The sequence below is a fragment of the Ahaetulla prasina genome, chromosome 13 (genome assembly GCF_028640845.1).
Source record: "Ahaetulla prasina isolate Xishuangbanna chromosome 13, ASM2864084v1, whole genome shotgun sequence".
NCBI lineage: Eukaryota > Metazoa > Chordata > Lepidosauria > Squamata > Colubridae > Ahaetulla > Ahaetulla prasina.
In genome coordinates, this window is record NC_080551.1 from 4,327,290 (window position 1) to 4,349,269 (window position 21,980).

A 21,980-nucleotide genomic window follows, 5' to 3' on the forward strand; every position below is an offset into this window, starting at 1 on the left:
TGGGAGGCACCGTTTATCGGTGGTTCTCCTCCTATCTCTCCGACCGGTCGCAGACGGTGTTGACAGGGGGGCAGAGGTCGGCTCCGAGGCGCCTCACTTGTGGGTGCCGCAGGGTCGATCCTCTCGCCTTCTGTTTAACATCTACATGAAACCGCTGGGTGAGATCATCAGTGGTTTCGTGTGAAGTATCAGCTGTATGCGGATGATACTCAGCTGTATTTTTCACACCGAACCACCCCAACGGTTATCAAGTGCTGTCCCGTGTCTGGAGGCCGACGGGTCTGGATGGGGAGAAACAGGCTCAAGCTCAATCCCGCCAAGACAGAGTGGCTGTGGATGCCGCATCCCGCACAGTCAGCTAACCGCTGCTGAACATCGGTGGCGAGTCATTGGCCCCGATGGAGAGGGTCCGCAACTTAGGCGCCCTCCTGGATGAACGGCTGTCTCTAGAAGAGCATTTGACGGCCGCCTCCAGGAGAGCGTCACCAGGTTCGCCTGGTACGCCAGTTGCGCCTTTCTGGACCGGGATGCCCTATCCACGGTTACTCACGCACTCGTGACGCCTCGCCTGGATTACTGCAATGCTCTACATGGGGCTCCCTTGAGGGGCATCCGGAGGCTACAGTTAGTCCAGAATGCAGCTGCGCTGGTGATAGATGGAGCCCTCGTGGCTCCCATATGACACCTATCCTGCGCAGACTGCACTGGCTTCCTGTGGCCTTCCGGTGCGCTTCAAGGTTTTGGTGACCACCTTTAAAGCGCCCATGGCATTGGGCCGGGTTATTTACGGGACCGCCTACTGCGACCGAATACCTCCCACCGTCCGTGCGCTCTCACAGAGAGGGTCTCCTCAGGGTGCCGTCAGCGAGGCAATGTCGCCTGGCGACGCCCAGGAAGGGCCTTCTGTGGGGCTCCCACCCTCTGGAACGATCTACCCCGGACTTCGCCAGCTGGACCTTCGGACCTTCCGCCGCGGGCTTAAAACATACTTATTTAATTGTGCAGGACTGAGCTAGATTTTAAATTTTGGGTTTTAAATTGGGTTTTATTTCTATTTTTAATTGGACGGGCTTTAGAATAAGTTTTTTAAATGTTTTATATTGTATTTATATTCTATTTATCTGTTTTTAGTGCCTGTAAACCGCCCTGAGTCCCTTGGGAGACAGGGCGGTATATAAATATGATTAAATAAATAAATAACTCCCAGAGTCCCTCAGCCAGCAAAGCTGGCTGAGGAACTCTGGGAGTTGAAGTCCACAAGTCTTAAAAGAGCCAAGTTTGCAGACCCCTGGGTTAAGGGAAATCTCTAAATGGGCAGAGGATGAGTAATCCTCTTTCTCTGATGTTTATTGACGCCATCTGGTTCCCGTCCGAATGTTCCCTATGAAAATTGCCCTCCATTCATGTATCTTATTGGAAACGCTTGATTGGTGATTTCGTGTCAATGCTTGTTTAATCAAAAGCTTCCAGTCGGGACACGCAGCCCAGTTTATTGGTTCTCGAGGAACATCGTTGCTAGAATTACTCCTGAATAGTCTATTAATTGCCCCCAAAGAGTTTCTCCTAATTACTGCTTAATGACAATTTGTAGGGGGAGCGATTTAATTACAAAAATCCTTCCTATACCCCCCTCGATAGGATATTATTTCACTTCATAAATATGGAACCCATAAAGACGGGGGAGTGTAGGAAGACCCTTTAATGCAATTTTCCCACCGTGCCAGGAACAGAAATAAGGAACGGTTAAGAGGGCCAGGGAAAAAAATAATAATGATCTAGTTGTTCATTGTTAATTTCCCAGCTGTGCCCAACAGGAAACAACAGAAGGGCACAACCGGAAGGCAGGAAGCCTTTAATTAAGGTTGGAAGGGATCTTAGCTGGAGAATTATTTCTGAATAAACATCATAGGAAACTCTGGGCATGACTCTCAGCCGTAGAAATGCTGCATAAAGAGCAGGGCAGGGAGAGGACTTTGGATTTCATTCCCACTGTGAGCTGATGGAGGGAAAACAGTGTCTTGACCACATTATTTTGGAGAGAAAACCGAAGTTTCAAACACACGTACACACTCCGCTCTACACAATTAGATTATTCGTATTGTCTCCATTAGAAAGTGGTGTAAAGGTATAGGTTCCCCTCTCACATACGTGCTAGTCGTTCCTGACTCTAGGGGGCGGTGCTCATCTCCCTTTCAAAGCCGAAGAGCCAGCGCTGTCCGAAGACGTCTCCGTGGTCATGTGGCCAGCATGACTCAACACCAAAGGTGCACGGAACGCTCTTACCTTCCCACCAAAGGTGGTCCCTATTTTTTCTACTTGCATTTTTTTACGTGCTTTCGAACTGCTAGGTTAACAGCTGGGACAAGTAACGGGAGCTCACTCTGATACGCAGCACTAGGGATTCGAACCGCTGAACCGCCTACCTTTCAATCGACAAGCTCAGCGTCTTAGCCGCTGAGCCACCATGTGGTGGCCTCATAATCAGGAAGCTGTGAGTTCGATCCTAGGTAGAGGCAGGTATTTCTCTCTCTCGGCACGTTGAGAATATATCTGCTGAATATAACTCCGCATCGGTGACAGGAAGGGCATCCGGTCAGTGAACAGTCAGCTCCGTTCAGTTGCCAGGACCTCACCCCAACAAGGGATTATGGGGTCGTTAAAAGGAAATGATATTGTCTCCATTACAGCAGCGATCCCCAATCTTTGCGGAATGGCAGGGGAGAGGAAAGGGGGTAGTTCTGTGTGAGCGGCATTTGCGCGTGCTTGCGCATGCAACTCCATTTGTGGGAGCAGTGGGTGCACGCGCATCAGCTGTTCACCCAAATGGAGCTTTGTGCGCTACCATGAGCACTCTTCACTCGCACAAGTGGAGTTGCACAGACTTTCGCCCCGCTCCTTGCACGGCTCAGTTCCAAATAGGCCACAGCGTGGTAGTGAGCTGTGGCCCGTGGTTGAGAGCCCCTGTCTTTAGAGGACTGTTGCTAAAATTCTAACGTCCTTTTTTCCTCTGATACCTCTGCAACTAATGTTACACAAAGACCCCAATAAATAGTAAAGAGGACCTTGGAGTCCTAGTGGATCACTTGAATATGAGCCAGCAGTGTGCAACAGCAGCAGCCAAAAAAGCTAATACAATCCTTTGTTGTATAAACAGAGGCATAGAATCAAGATCACACGACGTATTAGTACCGCTTTATAAAGCCCTAGTAAGGCAACACCTGGAATTCTGCATCCAGTTTTGGTCATCACGCTCAAAAAAGATGTTGAGACTTTGGAAAAAGTGCAGAGAAGAGCAACTAACATGATTAAAGGCCTGAAGACTAAAAGATATGAAGAACAGCTGCAGGTTTTGGGTCTGGCTAGTCTAGAGAAAAGAAGAATTAGGGGTGACACGATAGCAGTATTCCAGTATTTGAGGCACTGCCACAAAGAAGAAGGGGGTCAAATTATTCTCCAAAGCACCAGAGGGCAGGACAAGAAACAAAGAGAGAAGCAACCTGGAATTAAGGAGAAACTTCCTAACAGTGAGGACAATTAACCAGTGGAACAGCTTGCCACCAGAAATCATGGGCGCTCCATCACTGGAAGTTTTTAAGAAGAGACTGGACAGTCATTTGTCTGAGATGATACAAGTTCTCCTGCTTGAGCCGGGGGCTGGACTAGAAGACCTCCAAGGTCCCTTCCAGATTCTATTCTATTCTATTCTATTCTATTCTATTTATTCGCCATCACTCTACTAAACTAATAATTCCCTCAACACTGTCAAACTAGTTACTAAGTCTCCATTACTATTAATCTTCTCATCGTTCCTATCACCCATCTCCTTCCATTTATGACTGTATGACTGTAACCTTGTTGCTGGTACCCTTAAGATTTATATTGACTGTTTCCCTATGACTATCATTAAGTGTTGTACCTTATGATTCTTGATGAATGTATCTTTTCTTTTATGTACTCCGAGAGCGTATGTACCAAGACAAATTCTTTGTGTGTCCAATCACACTTGGCCAATAAAGAATTCTATTCTATTCTATTCTATTCTGTTCTGTTCTATTCTATTCTATTCTATTCTATTCTGTTCTATTCTATTCTATTCTATTCGAAAAGGGCACTTTTCAACCAAGCGACTATACCTATTTTACAAAATTTTAAAGTCGGCCGAGAGTTCTACTTGAATCTTTCACTCCTAAGAGGTTCTCCACTTAATACTCCGCCTTAATCCACCCAAAAGACCAGGATTTTTTTTTAAAATTGTTTTAAAGGAAAGGCGATTCTTTTCAAAACTTTCCTGAAGAAATAATTAAGCAATTGACCATTCTGTATGGTGCAGTCCCTGTTGTTATAGGGAGAAGGGGAATTCTTTTACAGTTCCTCGTAGGTGTAATTTACTTGTTGGAGTCTTAGAAACACAGGTAGTCATTTTTTCTAAATTGCCCAGACAGAAGATTGACATCTGCGGATCCTAAAAGTAGCATTTTCCAAACAAGACCTTCACCAGAGACGGGGCATTGCCGGGAACACCAGCAGGTCCCTAGAATGTGGTTTGTTTTTTTCCCCCATACTCATTGTGCAGCACGGGATATTAAACAGCATTTGTTGCAAAATACATTAAACCTCCAGTGATACAGTAGGGATTGGATAAAACCAGACAGCTGCAATTTTGCTTTTATTGTAGGTCTTCCACGAGTTCAATACGGCTGTCAATCAAAATAAAAATTAGGCAGGCTATCAATTTTGTGGGTGGTTACTTTTCGAAAAGGCTTGAGAAATTCCTCTACATTCCTGCTAAATTGGGCCAGTGGCAAATATTTCATTTTTAAAAGGGATTGTGAAACGCCAGAATGTCTGGGTCGCTGGAAGCCAAGATGATTGGTTAAACAAGCCATCGTATGTGTTTATTTGTGCACTTTATCCATCTTCTCAATCTTAGCAGGATCCCGACAGCTTCAAATAATGTGGGAACCTGCACTTGAACTTGATGTAGTTCAAGATAGAATTTTCTTGCCCTAAAAATGCTGCATCAATTTCAGAATAGCCGATAAACTTCATTTTCATTCCATTCTTAAGTCTGCCAGCTTCAAAATCTTATTTCTCCCATTTCTGCATCAATTTTTACACATAGTTGTGCACCCTTTCCTTGCAACTTATGTCGTTTTTTAAAATTTATTTATTTATTTATTTATTTATTTATTTATTTATTTATTTATTTATTTATTTATTTGTTTGTTTGCATTTATATCCTGCCCTTCTCCGAAGACTCAGGGCGGCTTACACTATGTCAAGCAATAGTCTTCATCCATTTGTATATTATATACAAAGTCAACTTATTGCCCCCAACAATCTGGGTCCTCATTTTACCTATCTTATAAAGGATGGAAGGCTGAGTCAACCTTGGGCCTGGTGGGACTTGAACCCGCAGTAATTGCAAGCAGCTGTGTTAATAACAGACTGTCTTAGCAGTCTGAGCCACCAGAGGCCCTTAACACAATGCTGCCTAATACCACACACGTTCATGGCTTTTCCCCAGTGGTGAAATGCTACCAGTTTGCACCGGTTCAGACGAACTGGTAGTGATAAAAGCTACCGGTTCATTTGAACCGGTATTCCCAACGATCAGCTGTGCTGCGTGATTTATATTAGCTAGAAAGCAGGAAATCCTGTTTTCTAGCGAATCTAAATTGCGTGGCAAAGCTGTTCCCCCCCCCCATTGTTCTACTTACCTTGTTAAGTCTCCTTTTTCTGCACGAAGCGCGCATTTGGTGTGTACTGCGCATGCGCACGCAATATGGTTTTGGCACACACTGTGCATGCGCCCACATACAGTGTGCTTTTGGTGTGTATTGTGCATGCGTGCACAGTGCATGTTTGACACACAGCATGTGTTTGGCGCGCACCACACACGCGTGGGCAGTGAACCGGTGGCAATCCGTGGAGGAGTTCATCCCTGCTTTTCCCCTAATATAACAAGTTTGCCCAGATTATTCAGAAATCCTTTTGCAGGTCTTCCTGTTCTCCCGTTTATATTTTTGGGTAGGTTTTGTGGCTTGGAGAACTGACAGGTATGAAGCAGGGCTGATATTTAAATACGCAGCTGTTTGGCTTCTGGTATTGATCTGAAAAGGAATGAAGTGGGTGAATGTTAAATGCATGATTCCTTTTGTATCTTGGCCCTGCCATCTTGAAGGGAGAGATTTCAGTGCCCAAAAACTCTCCTACACATTTTCCCCTGTTAATTCTCAGTGAATTTGATGAACAAGCATTTGCTCTGGAAAAGGTTTTGGATAGTGGTGGGTTTCAAAATTTTTTACTACCAGTTCTGTTGGTGTGGGTTGGCGGGCGTGGCAGGGGAAGGTTACTGCATAATCCCCTTTTCCTCCCAATCAGCTGGGAGTTGGGAGGCAGAGAATAGATGGGGGTGGGGCTAGTCAGAATTTTTACTACCGGTTCTCCGAACTATTCAAAATATCCGCTACCGGTTCTCCAGAACTGATCAGAACTTGCTGAAACCCATCTCTAATGTACAGAGTGCATTTATCTCTGTGGAAGAAGCTGCTGAACTGTAGCTGTTTGATGAAAATAGTTAAAATAGTTAAAAGCGTCCAGTTCTGGTCGCCACAAGACAAAAAAGAAGGTAAGAGCCTAGTGCAGAGAAGAGCAAGAAAAATGATTAGGGGGCCGAAGGCTAAACCATATGAAGATCGGTTGCAGGAATTGGGTTTGTCTAGTCTAGTGAAAAAAAGAACTGGGAGGGATGACGGGATAGCGGTGTTCCAATATTTGAGGGGCTGCCACAAAGATGAGAGGGTCAACCTATTCTCCCAAGTCCCTGAGGGCTGGAGAAGAAGCAATGGGTGGAAGATCATTAAAGAGGCATTCAGCCTAGAATTAAGGAGAAATTTCCTGACAATGAGAACATCTAATCCATGAAACAGCTGGATTCCAGAAGTTGTGGGGGCTTCCAATGCTGGAGATTTTCAAGAAAAGACTGGACAGCTATTTGTCTGAAAAGTATAGGGTCTCCTGCTTGAGCAGGGGTTGGTCTAGAACAGGGGTCTCCAACCTTGGCCACTTTAAGCCTGGAGGACTTCAACTCCCAGAATTCCCCAGCCAGCTTTGCTGGCTGGGGGATTCTGGGAGTTGAAGTCCTCCAGGTTTAAAGTGGCCAAGGTTGAAGACCCCTGTTCTAGAAGACCTCCAAGGTCCCTTCCAGCCCTGTGATTCTACTTTCTAAATACTTTTCGGTTTCAAGGGCGGAAATATATATATATATATTCTCTTGTTTTCTCTCGTTCTTTCTTTCTCTCTCTCTCTTTCTCTCTCTCTCACCAGCTTGTCCAGTGGGCTTTTGGGGAAGCGATTGTTTTCATTCGTGCAGCTGTCACAACGGCGGGACGTGCAGCCCCCACAACGGAGAGTGCCGATGTACCCCTGGCTGGAGGGGTCCCTACTGTTCGCAGAGTAAGACTTTTGAGAAGTTCCTGCTGGGAAGATTTCTGCAAAAAGTGTGCACTGCCCCCTAGTGTCTGCTCTGAGCATTTTCGGAGTTGCTACAAGTCGAACTGCAGCCAAAAACCAGCCACTTTCTCCAAACCAGAGCAAATAAAATTCAGCAAACACAATTCAATCCTAACAAGTGAACAACAAAAAAAAAGAGAGAGAGATAAAGAATGTGGCATGTAGCATTTTCATTTCCCCAGCGCAGATTCCCTAATTAGATACTTTGTGATCTTTGAAGCCAATCCTGAAAAAACTCCTCAAAGTTGTGATTAAGAAACGGCAGGGCTGTTGGGTTGAAGAGAAACCTCTAAAACCTATTCGGGCTTATTAACAATCCAAACCAGGGTTTCCCAACCCTGGACATGTGGATTTTAACTCCCGGAATTTAAGACATGTAGACTTCAACTCCCAGAATTCCCCAGGCAGCTTTGCTGGGAGTTTAAGTCCACATACCTTAAAGGATGGTGGCTGGGGAATTCTGGGAGTTGAAGTCCATCCATCTTAAAGGATGCTGGCTGGGGAATTCTGGGAGTTGAAGTCCACATATCTTAAAGGATGCTGGCTGCGGAATTCTGGGAGTTGAAGTCCACATATCTTAAAGTTGCCACGGTTAAGAAACACTGGCCCCAAACCATTTCCCCAACCTTGTGGAGATGTTGGGTTACAAATCCCATCATCCCCTGCTATACCTTAAAATCTGGTTACTTGGTCTAAGCAAAAGCCGCGGTTAAGGGGGACCTGGAGCCCAATTCCAGTTGCTTGACTTCTTCCTGTGTCCTTTCTGGATCCCAACCCGCCAGGATGTCCAGCCGCCTTTTATGGAAAGAGCTGTGCCAACGTCTGCCAGTGCCAGAACGGAGCCGACTGCGACCACATCACCGGGCAATGCACCTGCAGGACTGGCTTCACCGGGAAACAGTGCGAGCAGAGTAAGTGCGGGTGGGGGGGACGGAGAGCCTCCGGTCTAGTAGAGCTGACTTGCTTTGATTTGGAGGGGGTTTCGGGGTGCATACAGTAACTCCAAAGTGGGAGGGGGAAGGACAGCCCCTCTTGAGTTCTGTGCTGTGGAAGACGGAGCATCTGTGTGGCTGCAATGCACACAACCATCCCATCACCCTCAGGAATGGGCCTTTTGTATTCTGGCTGCAGTCATTCCCTCTCTCCTCCCTTCGTTCCTTCCTCCCTTCCTTCCTCCCTTCCTCCCTCCCTCTTCTTGCCTTTTTTTCTCCCTTCCTCCCTCTTCTTTCCTCGCTCCCTCCCACCCTTCTCCTTCCTCCCTCCCTCCTCTCCCTCCTTCTTTCTTCCCTCCCTCGCTCCCTCCCTCCTTTCCTTCCATCCTTCTTTCCTCCCTCTCTCTCCCTTTCTTTCTTCCTTCCTTCCTTCTCCTTTCCTCCCTCCCTCCCTCTTCTTACCTTTTTCTCCCTCTTCTTTCCTCCCTCCTTCTTTCCTCTTTTCCTCCCTCTCTCTTTTCCTCCCTCCCTTCCTCCATCCTTCCTTTTCCTTCCTTCCTTCCTCCCTTCCTCCCTCCTTCCTTCCTTCCATCCATCCATCCTTCTTTCCTCCCTCTCTCTCCCTTTCTTTCTTTCTTCCTTCCTTCTTTCCTCCCTCTCTCCCTCCCCCCTTCCATCCATCCATCCATCCATCCATCCTTCCTTCCTTCTTTCTTCCCTCCCTCTCTCTCTCTCCCTTTCTTTCTTCCTTTCTTCCTTCCTTCTTTCCTCCCTCCCTATTTTGATGTACCTGCAAACCCTTGGGTCAAAGAGGAACGCGGAGAGGTTGGGTGTGTCCCCAAAACTTTCCCACTCGCGTAGCAGAGTCACCAGCTTGTTTACAGCCGGCCCCCTTCATTTCTTATTGAATATCTCCCAAAGAAACACCATAAGCTGTCGCCAGATTTATTGCCACCATCACGGTAATTGTATGAATAAATTTTGTCACTGGCCATTCAATCATGTTCCCTCCGATAGAAATATGGGGAACCCAATGTTGGCAGCCTGGAGAGAGAATAAGGGGGAAACGGAAACATAAAGGTTTTGATGGCCTCAGGGCCGGCTTCGTTTCAGAGGGACCCTGGAGAAGACAGTCCTTTAGCAGGGACCCTGCCTGGCTTGTCTTGCTCAAGGCTGCAGGACCCCAAATAGAGGTGGGTTTCAGCAGGTTCTGACCCAGTTCTGGAGAACCGGTAGCAGAAATTTTGAGTAGTTCAGAGAACTGGCAAATACCACCTCTGACTGGCCCCGCCCCCATCTATTCTCTGCCTCCCAAGTCCCAGCTGATCAGGAGGAAATGGGGATTTTGCAGTATCCTTCCCCTGCCACATCCACCAAGCCACACCCACCAAGCCACATCCACAGAACCAGTAGTAAAAATTCTGACTGGCCCCACCCCCATCTATTCTCTGCCTCCTGAGTCCCAGTTGATTGGGAGGAAATGGGGATTTTGCTGTAACCTTCCCCTGCCATGTCCACAAAGCCACGCCCACAAAGCAAAGCCACGCCCACAAAGCCACGCCCACAGAACCAGTAGTAAAAATTCTGACTGGCCCCGCCCCCATTTATTCTCTGCCTCCCAAGTCCCAGCTGATCAGGAGGAAATGGGGATTTTGCAGTAACCTTCCCCTGCCACGTCCACCAAGCCATGTCACACCCACAGAACCGGTAGTAAAAAAATTTGAAACCCACCGCTGACCCCAAACCCTGAAGAAATACATTCTCCTAGAGACTTGGGAGAGACCTTTAGAGTTTTCTTGCAAATTTTTTCGTGCTTAGCGTTACCGAAGGGAAAACACTGACTCTATTAAGAGTGACACTTTAAACGGCATTTAAGTTGCTTTGCGAAAATTAAATTACAGTCCATCAAATGCAATTGTGCAGGTTGCAGTTGGGGGGATTTCCCAGCGTGCCCTAGAGGAATACACCCCAGGGCCACGATGAGAAATCCATTGGGAAACCAGAACTGACAGGCAGCGTCGAAGGGGAAGGCAAAAGATGGTTTAAGAAAGTGGGGGCCACTTTCATTGAGAAGCTGCACTGTCATCTCAGTGGACTCCAGTGATGCAGCCGTGTCTCTGCGCCCAAAAACTCTCCTACACATTTTCCCCTGTTAATTCTCAGTGAATTTGATGGACAAGCATTTGCTCTGGAAAAGGTTTTGGATAGTGGTGGGTTTCAAACAATTTTTACTACCAGTTCTGTGGGTGTGGCTTGGTGGGCGTGGCAGGGGAAGGATACTGTAAAATCTCCATTCCCTCCCCACTCCAGGGGAAGGATACTGCAAAATCCCCATTTCCTCCCAATCAGCTGGGACTCGGGAGGCAGATAATAGATGGGGGCGGGGCCAGTCGGAATTTTTACTACTGGTTCTGTGGGCGTGGCTTTGTGGACGTGGCTTGGCTTTGTGGACGTGGCTTTGTGGACATGGCAGGGGAAGGATACTGTAAAATCTCCATTCCCTCCCCACTCCAGGGAAAGGTTACTGTAAAATCTCCATTCCCACCCCACTCCAGGGGAAGGTTACTGCAAAATCCCCATTTCCTCCCAATCAGCTGGGACTCGGGAGGCAGAGAATAGATGGGGGTGGGGCCAGTCAGAATTTTTACTACCGGTTCTCCGAACTACTCAAAATTTCTGCTACCGGTTCTCCAGAACTGGTCAGAACCTGCTGAAACCCACCTCTGATTTTGGAGGAGAAAATGTCTATCATCGTCATCTTTTAAAGACCCCCATAATCCCAGAGTCTGGGCAACTAAATGGAGCTAGCGGAGTGTTTTAATGGCCAGATGCCCTTCCTGTTGCCAATGCAGAGTTTTGTTCAGCAGATAAATTCTCATTGTGCCCAGAGTGAGAAATATTTGCTCTACCTAGGATCGAACTCACAGCCTCCTGATTGTGAGATGAGAGCTCCACCTCTAGGCCACCGCGCCACTCCCTTGTTCTTTGCCTTTATTTAGTGGTCAGGGAGATGAGGACAGGTGAGCATGTCACAACTATCTGTCCAGCCCTCTGCAGCCTGTCTGGGTCTCACAAAATCTCAAGGGAAAATTGAAGCTTCAGCATTAGAATAGAATAGAATAGAATAGAATAGAATAGAATAGAATTTTATTGGCCAAGTGTGATTGGACACACAAGGAATTTGTCTTGGTGCATATGCTCTCAGTGTACATAAAAGAAAAGATACGTTCATCAAGGTACAACATTTACAACACAATTGATGATCAATATATCAATATAAATCATAAGGATTGCCAGCAACAAGTGATAGTCACATAGTCATAAGTGGAAAGAGATTGGTGATGGGAACGATGAGAAGATTAATAGTAGTGCAGATTCAGTAAATAGTCTGACAGTCTTGATGGAATTATTTGTTTAGCAGAGTGATGGCCTTCGGGAAAAAACTGTTCTTGTGTCTAGTTGTTCTTGTGTGCGGTGCTCTATAGCGTCGTTTTGAGGGTAAGAGTTGAAACAGTTTATGTCCAGGATGTGAGGGATCTGTAAATATTTTCACGGCCCTCTTCTTGATTCGTGCAGTATACAGGTCCTCAATGGAAGGCAGGTTGGTAGCAATTATTTTTTTCTGCAGTTCTAATTATCCTCTGAAGTCTGTGTCTTTCTTGTTGGGTTGCAGAACCGAATCAGACAGTTATAGAGGTGCAAATGACAGACTCAATAATTCCTCTGTAGAATTGGATCAGCAGCTCCTTGGGCAGTTTGAGCTTACTGAGTTGGCGCAGAAAGAACACATGGCCAACTGTAGTGCCCCCCCCTCTAATGAGAACAGTCACTCAAAACCAAAAATGGAAATCCCCCCGAGACTTAAACGGCTGGCTGGGAATTCTGGGAGTTGAAGTCCACCCATCTTAAAAGGGGCCAAGATTGGAAAAAATACTGTCCTACAGGATGGCCGGGTACTTTACCTGAGTTTTTTTTTTCCTAACTAGCATCTTGTGATGATCTTCCATTGCAAAAAAAATAACTAGATTGGCAAAATGCTGGGCTGTTTTTCCCAGACTTTTTTTTAATTTTTATTTTATTTTATTTAGTTTGTCAAACATGTACAAGATAACAGGTGTAAGTATAAATATGGACATGAGCACATGAAATGAGTACAAATAAATGAGGACGGTAAGACAGATACAGGACACAGTGGCTCAGGGGCTAGGACGTTGAACTTGTCGATCAAAGGCTCAGCGGTTCGAATCCCTAGTGCTGTCATATAATGGGGTGAGCTCCCGTTACTTGTCCCAGCTTCTGCCAACCTAGCAGTTTCGAAAGCATGTAAAAATGCAAGTAGAAAAAATAGGGACCCCCTTTGGTGGGAAGGTAACAGCGTTCCGTGTGCCTTTACCGTTGAGTCATGCCGGCCACATGACCACGGAGACATCTTCAGACAGCGCTGGCTCTTCGGCTTTGAAACAGGGATGAGCACCGCCCCCTAGAGTCGGCAACAACTAGCACGTATGTGCAAGGGGAACTTTTACCTTTACCTTTTTAAGACAGGGACGGTAGGGCACACTGGTGCGCTTATGCACACCCCCTTTATGGACCTCTTAGGAATGGGGTGAGGTCCACGGTAGACAGTTTAAAGTTGAAGCTGTGGAGGTTTGAGGAAGTAACAACGGAGTCGGGTAGACCATTCCAGGCGTTGACCACTCTGTTGCTGAAGACGTATTTTCTGCAATCGGGTTTGCAGTGGTTTACCTTGAATTTGTATTTATTCTTTGCCCGTGTATTATTGCAGTTGAAGCTGAAGCAGTCATTGACAGGTAGGACATTGTAGCAGACAATTTTCTGTACTCTGCTCAGGTCATACCGTAGGCAGCGTAGTTTCAGGTTGTCCAAGCCCAAAATTTCGAGCCTGGTGGCGTAAGGGATTGTATTGTGAGCAGAGGAGTGGAGGACTCTTCTTGTGAAATACCTCTGGACCGAGTGGTGGGATTCAAGTAATTTAACAACTGGTTCTCTGCTCTAATGATTTCTTCCAACAACCAGTTTGCCAAACTGCTCAGAAAGTTAACAACCGGTTCTCCCAAAGTGGTGCAAACTGGCTGTATCCCACCACTATCTGGACCCGCTCGGTTGTATTAATGTCCGATACACAGTGTGGATGCCAGGCAGATAAGCTGTATTCAAGAATTGGTCTGGCAAAGGTTTTGTATGTCCTAGTTAGCAGTACAGTGTTACCGGAGAAGAAGCTTCGCAAAATTAGGTTAACAACTCTTCTTTTTTTCACTTTGCATTTTCAGAGTGTCCGCAAGGAACGTTTGGTTACGGTTGCCAGCAGCTCTGCGAATGCATGAATAACGCCACCTGTGACTATGTTACAGGGACCTGTTACTGCAGCCCCGGGTTCAAAGGGATCAGGTGCGATCAAGGTGAGGCAACTCCTTCTCTCTCCTCCCCTGCTCTTTTCCTTTTCAACGGAGCCTTCAACTCGGGCCATTCTTCCAGAACAGTTCAAAAAGACACACACACACACCAAAAAATGTTTTATACCCTGGAAGAAATTCACACGGGAGGGGGAGAAAGGCAGGGTTGGTAGACTATCTGGCTTTGCCTCGACTTTTTTCCATGAGGACTAGAAACTGGAAACTGAAGGGAAGCTGAAACGCTGAGGTTTAGCAGAGATGGCACAATATGGAGGTAGAGACCCGGTCATGCGTCAAGGGAAGGCATTTACTTTGTTAGAATAAAACCGTCCAATTCAGAGGCCATCGTATATCATTGTGGGATCACTTACCTTCCCTACAGGTTCGCAAATGTGAGCTCTGCTTATGCGCACAGCCTTCTGCGCATGCGCAGTGCTTTCGCATTACATCCGGCCGGGTGGGCGGAGCCTCCCGCAGTCGCCCGAACCGGACAGAACCGGCTGAATCCCACCACTGGGTGCAGGCCCAGGTGTGCACATGTGTGACCTCTCTCATGGGAGCTGTATTGGCTGCCAATTTACTTCCGGGTGCAATTCAAGGTGCTAGTTGTCACCTTTAAAGCTCCCCATGGTTTAAAGGCCGGGTTATCTGAGGGACCATCTCTTCCCAGTCACCTCTACCCAACCCAACAGAGTGGGCAGGTGTTCTGTCTCCTTCCCCACTTCAGACCCACGAGCTGGCTTTCAGCCAGTGGATTCACGGCTCTTATCAGTCCTGGCAGAGAAATCGCAGCTGCCTGCCAAAGTTCAAACAAATGACTCACGTAGCAAGACTTTCAGCTCTTTTTGAAATGGTTCAGCTAAACTTTTGCTTCCCGTGGAGTGAGAGCAGTCCCAAAGCTCCTTATATATCCTGTGGGATGGGGCTCCTGCCCCACCCTTCCTTTTGATGATGCCGCCTCTCTAATCTTCTGAAGCACGGGTCAAGCCAAGCTTGATTATTATTATCAGCTGTGTCTGAAGGCGTAGCCTGGGGAAGGGAAGAATCAGGGGATGACGGCCTCATTACATCCTCCGACTGGTCTGGTTCTGGCTCCTGGAGCCGAGCCAAAGGAATCGGTGCTTCTGAGGTAAGCCTTACCGGCCCTTCCCCCTCACTTTCTGAGTCACTTTCAGGTATGGGGCCAGGTTCAGGGGCTGGAGTCACAGCAGCAGGCAAGGAATTTGGTAGGTTCCCTCTCCTGGGTAGCTATGTCTAGCAAGGCCCAGAAGAAGGGCCTTCTCCGTGGTGGCTCCCTCCATCCCTCTCTCCCTTTGGAACATCATCCCTGCAGAGATTAGACTGCCCCTTCCCCACTTTAAAATGCTTTCACAAGGCCCTGGTTTTAGCAACGGGCCTGGGGAACCCAACGTGGGATGAAGCCCATTAAATGGCTTTCTTAATTGTGTGTTGTCACCAGATTGTGTGTTGTCACTCCTGCCCCCATTATTCTTTTTATATTGGGTTTTTGACTTTTTGTAAGCTGGCTGGGGAATTCTGGGAGTTGAAGTCCACCAAGCTTAAAGTTGCCAAGGTTGGAGACCCCTGGCATAGAGTCACTGTGAGTGAGTGGGCAGCCATATAAATCTTCTAAATAAATAAAATAAAATAAAATAAATTGTCCTGTTTGGGACATTCCTTCTCTCCCAAATATCTCCCAGAAGGATGTCTAAAGGCGGCTCAAAATAGGTCAACGTGGGCGCCACAGCTAGGCGCAGTGCAGGGAGAAAAAGTCGGAGCTCTGCTGCCACTTTCGTGGGCCCTCGTCTTGACTTTTTGACTGCCCCTTTGCAGATCCTCCTGTCCCTTGCAATTCATTAAGGCAGATTTGCCTAGAACCCCTGAGAGAAGTCATCTGCGTAGGACTGGTTTTCCCCACCCCCCTCCTCAATAAGGCACAGTGGCTACAATGCAGTATTGCAGGCTAATTCTGCCCACTGTCAGCAGTTCGATCCTAACTAGCTCAAGTTTGACTCAGCTTCCCATCCTTCCGAGGTGGGTAAAATGAGGACCCAGATTGTTAGGGGGCAAGAGGCTGACTCTGTAAACCGCTTAGAGAGCGCTGCGAAGCACTGCGAAGCGGTATATAAGTCTAAATTGCTGTTGAAGTGAATCAAAAGCTGGCGCAAGGGGCAGAGATTCACCTTGCAAAATCATGAACTGGGAGGAAAGCCATTTCTTTGGGCTAGCTGAGGTTTCCTTCCAACCGGCATGGGGGGCCCCCCAAAGAGTAGCTCTGCAGATATTGCCAGATCACGTCCCCCGGCATCTCTCGCTCTTGGCCCCCCGCGGGCTGGCGCTGCTGGGAGTTGTAGTCCGCCGACCTGTTTCAGACGAGCGGATGGAAAAGCTTTAAGAACTGTAATCCCCGTTAATAGCTGGCCCTTTCTTACAAGCTGGACTCCCGCCACTTAATTTAATGGTGCATTGTGAATTATTTTTAACAGCGGCTCTCATGATGGAAGAATTAAATCCCTATACTAAAATTAGCCCAGCTCTTGGATCTGAGAGGCATTCAGTGGGAGCAATCTCTGGAATTATTATCCTCCTGCTAATTATTATGGTTTTGCTGGCACTGTTTGTGTGGTATCGACGTAAGCAGAAGAAAGGACATGACATGCCAAGCGTCTCGTACACTCCGGCCATGAGGACAACCAACACCGATTACTCACTCTCCGGTAAGGAGTTTGGGCGGGGGGGGGGGGAATGAGGGCCGCTTCGCCTAAAAGGGTGGGGAAGTTTTATGTGTCGGATACGGGGGGCTGCTTTTCCCTCTGGTGCTAGCTGAACTAATTTTTTTTTAAATTTTATTTTATTCAGAAAATTCAAATACAGGGGGTGGGGGGAATTTACAAAGACAAAACAAAACTAGTTAAAAAAGGTGGGAGTTAAAAAGACAAAAATAAAAACACGTGTTATCCCCCGCAGTTGGACATTAGCAAATGTATTGGAACAATAATAGCTTACGAACCAGAACAAAGGTTTATAAATTTTTTACATCTATTTAAAATCCAGTTTGGCCTGTCATACATTATACATACATACATTCATACAATATATACCCAAACATATACATGTAAGTATGTATTTGAAGAAAACATAGTTAAGAGGTTAATCAACAGCAAAATTGTATTACAAAGTTGTATATGCTGCAAACAACAGAGATGTATAAATGTGACTATTTAAACGTAATTGTACCCAGAACACACAGTTTGATGAAAATGGAATGTTATATAAATAAAACAAATAAAACTTGGGGGGGGGGGGAAATCAACAGCAAAGTTAAACTTCAAAGCCTTCTGCTAACAATCTGTTATTGTAATTAACTTGTAGAAAGTCTACAATATCTTAGCTATCATAGATCACCCTGACCGCACTGGCTAATTTCATAGAGCCCTGGTGGCGCTGTGGTTAGAATGCAGGATTGCAGGCTAACTCACTGCCCACTGCCAGGAGTTCGATCTGGACCGGCTCAAGGTTGACTCAGCCTTCCATCCTTCCGAGGTCAGTAAAATGAGGATCCAGATTGTTGGGGGGCAAGAGGCTGACTCGGTTAACCGCTTAGAGAGCAGGGTGAAGTGGTATATAAATCTTTTTTTTTAATTTTTTTTTTAATTTTTCTAATTTGAACATTTCATCTTCTATTAAACAGGTGTGTTGTCTGGGTACAAATATCTCTGTCCAATCAGAATTTACGGTATTCAGGACACTGATATTAATTCTCTAATCTTACAATAATAATAAGCATAATAAACCTATTCATTTCTCCCTCTGAACGGTTCTTCTAATAAGAATATAATAGTAATATTAAACACAATAGTCTTCACAATCATATTTGTAAGAATCATCATATTGTTTACATCTCTATCTTAACGTATTCTCTACATTTCCCTGGTCTCCCTTTATTTCTAACTTCCGTTTTTGTTCTCCAACCATCCATAAAATAGCTCCCAGTGGTATATAAATTTTAAGTGCGGTTGCTATTGCTATTCATTTCCCCCAATATTTATTTGGAAACGGGGATGAACTGGGAAAGCTGGGAGAAGACAGAGGAGCAAAATGAATAACCATCGACATGTTTCTAATGGTTTGCAACAACAGTTTTCCAAGGTTTGGTCTTGTCTACACAAGGGGCTTGGACTTCTCCATGGCAGATCAATGCGCCTTTTTCAAATTCAGGTTCTCTAGAAGCGATTCCATCATCCCTTACTTAACATTGGTGGTTTAGAGGTGGTCTTGAAGCAATTTCCAGTTCCTTGAGTAGAGGTTGTCTTCTTGAAACGGGGGAACTACCCCACCTCCTACCGCATCTCTGCCCTGGTTACTTCCATTTGGGTGTCTCCAAATTTAAGACTTGTGGACTTCAACTCCCAGAATGCAAGCTAGGGAATTCTGGGAGTTGAAGTCCGCAGGTCTTAAAAGTTGTCAGGATTGGACACTTCTGATCTAATGGGAGCTAAATTGGAGGAAACAACAGATGCATTTTCATAGGTTTCCAACCTTGGCAACTTTAAGACTTGTGAACTTCAACTTATTTTCCAAAGCACCGGAAGGCAAGACAAAAACAACAACAACAACAATGGATGGAAACGAATTAAGGAGAGAAGCAACCTAAAAGCAAGGAGAAACTTCCTGACAGTGAGGACAATTAACCAGTGAATCAGCTTCTCTTCAGAAGTTGTGGGCGCTTCATCACTGGAGGTTTTCGAGAAAAGATTAGACAGACATTTGTCCAGAACGGTAGAGGGTCTCCTGCTTGAGCAGGGCGGTTGGATTCGAAGACTTCCAAGGTCCCTTCCAACTGTATTCTGATTGATTGACTCCCAAAATTTCCCAGCTAATATGGCTGGCTGAGGAATTCTAGAAGTTGAAATACACAAGTCTTAAAGTTGCCAAAGTTGGAAACTCCTGAACCAGGGTGAAATGCTCCCAGTTCGGACCAGATCGCCTGATTCGGTAGCGATGGCAGCGGATAGTTTGGAGAACTGGTAGCAAAAATCCCTTCTCCCCCACCCCCCGCCCATGCCCACCTGAGTCAAGCGATCATCAGAGGTTTTTTGTTTGTTTTTTTACTTTTAAAAGCATACTGTAAAATCTCCATTCCCGCCCCACTCCACAGAAAGGTTACTGCAAAATCCCCATTTCCTCCCGATCAGCTGGGACTCGGGAGGCAGAGAAGACATGGAGGTGGAGCCAGTCAGAATATTTACTAACGGTTCTGCAAACTACTCAAAATTTCCGCTACCAGTTCTCCAGAACTGGTCAGAACCTGCTGAAACCCACCTCTGCATAGGACTGAAAAAAATGACTTACAACTCCCAGAGCATCCTCACGGCAGAGGTGGTCTTCACCAGACTGTAGCTACCAATTCGCCCAGCACCGAAAATGTGAGCGCGCACATCCGCACATGAGTGCGGCGTCACAAAACATGGCAATTTGCTCACACGAGATGTCCGTGCATGCACGCAACGTCAAACAACACGACAATCCACACCTGGCGGGTCATCCACACATGCATGCAGCATCAAAAACACAGCGATATAGGACGGAATTGCGCCCGGGTGGATGAGTGGGAGCAGCCCACCCACAGGTCGCCACTACTAGTTCGCCCGAACTGGTCCTAACCGGCTGGATCCCACTTCTGCCTCATGGTCACGTAACCATAATAGGGTCCTTCACATCTGGCCTGTATTTATGATAATCAATGGCAAAAATAGGATTCACTTAACAGCCACATGGTTTACTTAACAACCGCAGTGATTCATTTTACGACTGTGTCAAAAAGAAGATCATAAAATCAGGCATGACTCACGGAACCGCACTTGCTTAGCAACAGAATTCTGGTCCCAATTGAGGTCGTAAGTCAAGGACCACCCATATGAGACTGATGAAATATTATATATTTAATATAAAGTGAAATGAAGTCTTCTCAGCCATGACATTGCTCTGCTGCAGAAGATTCCGCCCCCCCCCACAAGACTGGAGCTCCTGGACTCCCCCCTTGATGGATCTCAAAGCCAGGTTAGTTTTGGGTTGAAGATCCCAGGGCTGAAACCAGACTGGAAAAGGTGAATTTCATCCTGAAAAAAAAGCCACTTGTTCCTTAATTGGCCAAGAAAGGTTGTGACACGATTCGATCTCAGGACATCTTTTACCTTTCTTAACCTATGTTCCTTTTTCATCACCCAAACCTCCAGGGTGCTATTGTCATGCTGTTCCTTTATGTGACTATTTCAGTGTTTTGTTATTATTGATGCATTTTCCTTCCTTATTTGTATTTACATAATTTGGTGCCGTGCATCAGGTAGCAATTTTATATTACATCTTCACAACAGTAACTTTGCAATCAGAGAGGTCCATAAAGGTAAAGGTAAAAGTAAAGGTTCCCCTCGCACATACGTGCTAGTTTTTCCCGACTCTAGGGGGTGCTCATTTCCATTTCAAAGCCGAAGAGCCAGCGCTGTCCGAATACATCTCCGTGGTCATATGGCGAGTATGACTAAACACCAAAGGTGCACGGAATGTTGTTCCCTTCCCACCAAAGGTGGTCCCTATTTTTCTACTTGCATTTTTTACGTGCTTTCGAACTGCTAGGTTGGCAGAAGCTGGGACAAGGAACGGGAGCTCACCCCATTACACGGCACTAGGGATTCGAACCGCTGAACTGCCGACCTTTTGATCGACAAGCTCAGCGTCTTACCCACTAAGCCATCATATCCCTTAGAGGTCGACAAGGGACTGTCAAAAACATTTTAAAAAATGACAGCCATCTTATCTTAAGATGGTTACCCTGGTTTATTGAAGTTAGTAAAAGTTAAGTTAAACCATTGTCTGGCCAAAACCCCCATTCAAAAGAGGGGAAATGGATTGTTAGTTTCTCTGATATTGAATATTTGAATATTCTTTCCCTAGTATGAAATTGCATTAATTTTACCTTTTTATATTGGTTAGAACATTTTTTAGACTCTTAAGTGGTGATGTGTTAAAGGCTTAGCAAAGAAATAGCTCTGTGTCTTAGACCAGTTCTTCCTGCCCATCCCTCCTGTTAAAATTCCTCACATAAAGCAGAGTAACTCCTTAGTACAAGTCAGGCCCCACTTACTTTTTGCAACGTTGACCTTGGCCCAGATTAACGTGAAGGATTTGTGCATCCTGCAGTCTGAAAAGGTTACTCACTCCTGAATAGGAAAATCATAGGCTTCACCACAAAATATAGCCTTCGCATCCTGTGCAATCTTTTTTTTTTCCTGTTCATTGCAGTTTTCACCTTCATACCCTACCACCCTGCAAGAATATAGGATAACAGAGTTGGAAGGGATCTAGGAGGACTTCTAGTCTAACCCCCTACCTCGTCCGCTTTCCCCGCAGCCGGACCCATCTTATCTGCTTCCGAACGCTGAGGAATGTCCTAGCATGCCTCCCGGCCCCAGCCCTGGCTCCATGCCCAGACAGGCTGAGGAGGAAGAAGTGCCTCCAGCCCCCAGCTCTGGCTCCATGCCCAGGCAAACGGAGCAACTAGACCCCTCCCCCTCCCCCACAGCATGTGAGCCTGAGGAAGGTCAATTACCAACAGCTGCAGACTGGAGTGACCCTCGCTTCAGGAGAATTGATAGGCGGCGGCAACAGAAGGAAGGGAGGGGCAGGCCTGGATAAGTGCTGAGTCATGGAGCCACACCCCATGGCCTATATAAAGGATCTGCTTTCTGGCATTCTCTGAGTCAGGCAAAGTCTACCTTATCTTGCTGAAGTCACTTTCTGGTCTCCTGCTGCCTTGAGAACTTTGCTAGGACTTTGGCAGAGCTGCAGAGGCACGCCTGATTCGGATTTCCCTGACCCGGCCGTCAGCGGAGGAGTGGGACATGACACTACCCAAGTAAGAGACCCTATGGCTGTCCAGTCCCTTCTTAAAAGCTTCCAGTGGTGGAGCATTCACAACCTCTGAAGGCAAGCTGTTCCACTGGTTGAATGTTCTCACTGTCAGGAAATTTCTCCCTAGTTCTAGGTTGCTTCTCTCCTTGATTGGTTTCCATCCGTTGCTTCTTGTTCTGCCTTCAGGTGCTTTGGAGAATAGGGTCAAACC

At 46.3% G+C, this 21,980-nt stretch overlaps 1 protein-coding gene across 1 annotated transcript in view; it reads left to right on the forward strand.

Moving 5' to 3' along the window:
- Positions 1 to 21,980, forward strand: part of MEGF11 (multiple EGF like domains 11) — a 590,966-nt gene that overhangs the window by 534,855 nt on the left and 34,131 nt on the right. Inside the window, exons 15-18 of the mRNA XM_058156456.1 lie at positions 7,330 to 7,458; positions 8,298 to 8,426; positions 13,739 to 13,867; positions 16,348 to 16,578. Of these exons, the coding sequence (XP_058012439.1) occupies positions 7,330 to 7,458; positions 8,298 to 8,426; positions 13,739 to 13,867; positions 16,348 to 16,578 (618 nt within the window). The remainder of the gene's footprint in view (positions 1 to 7,329; positions 7,459 to 8,297; positions 8,427 to 13,738; positions 13,868 to 16,347; positions 16,579 to 21,980) is intronic.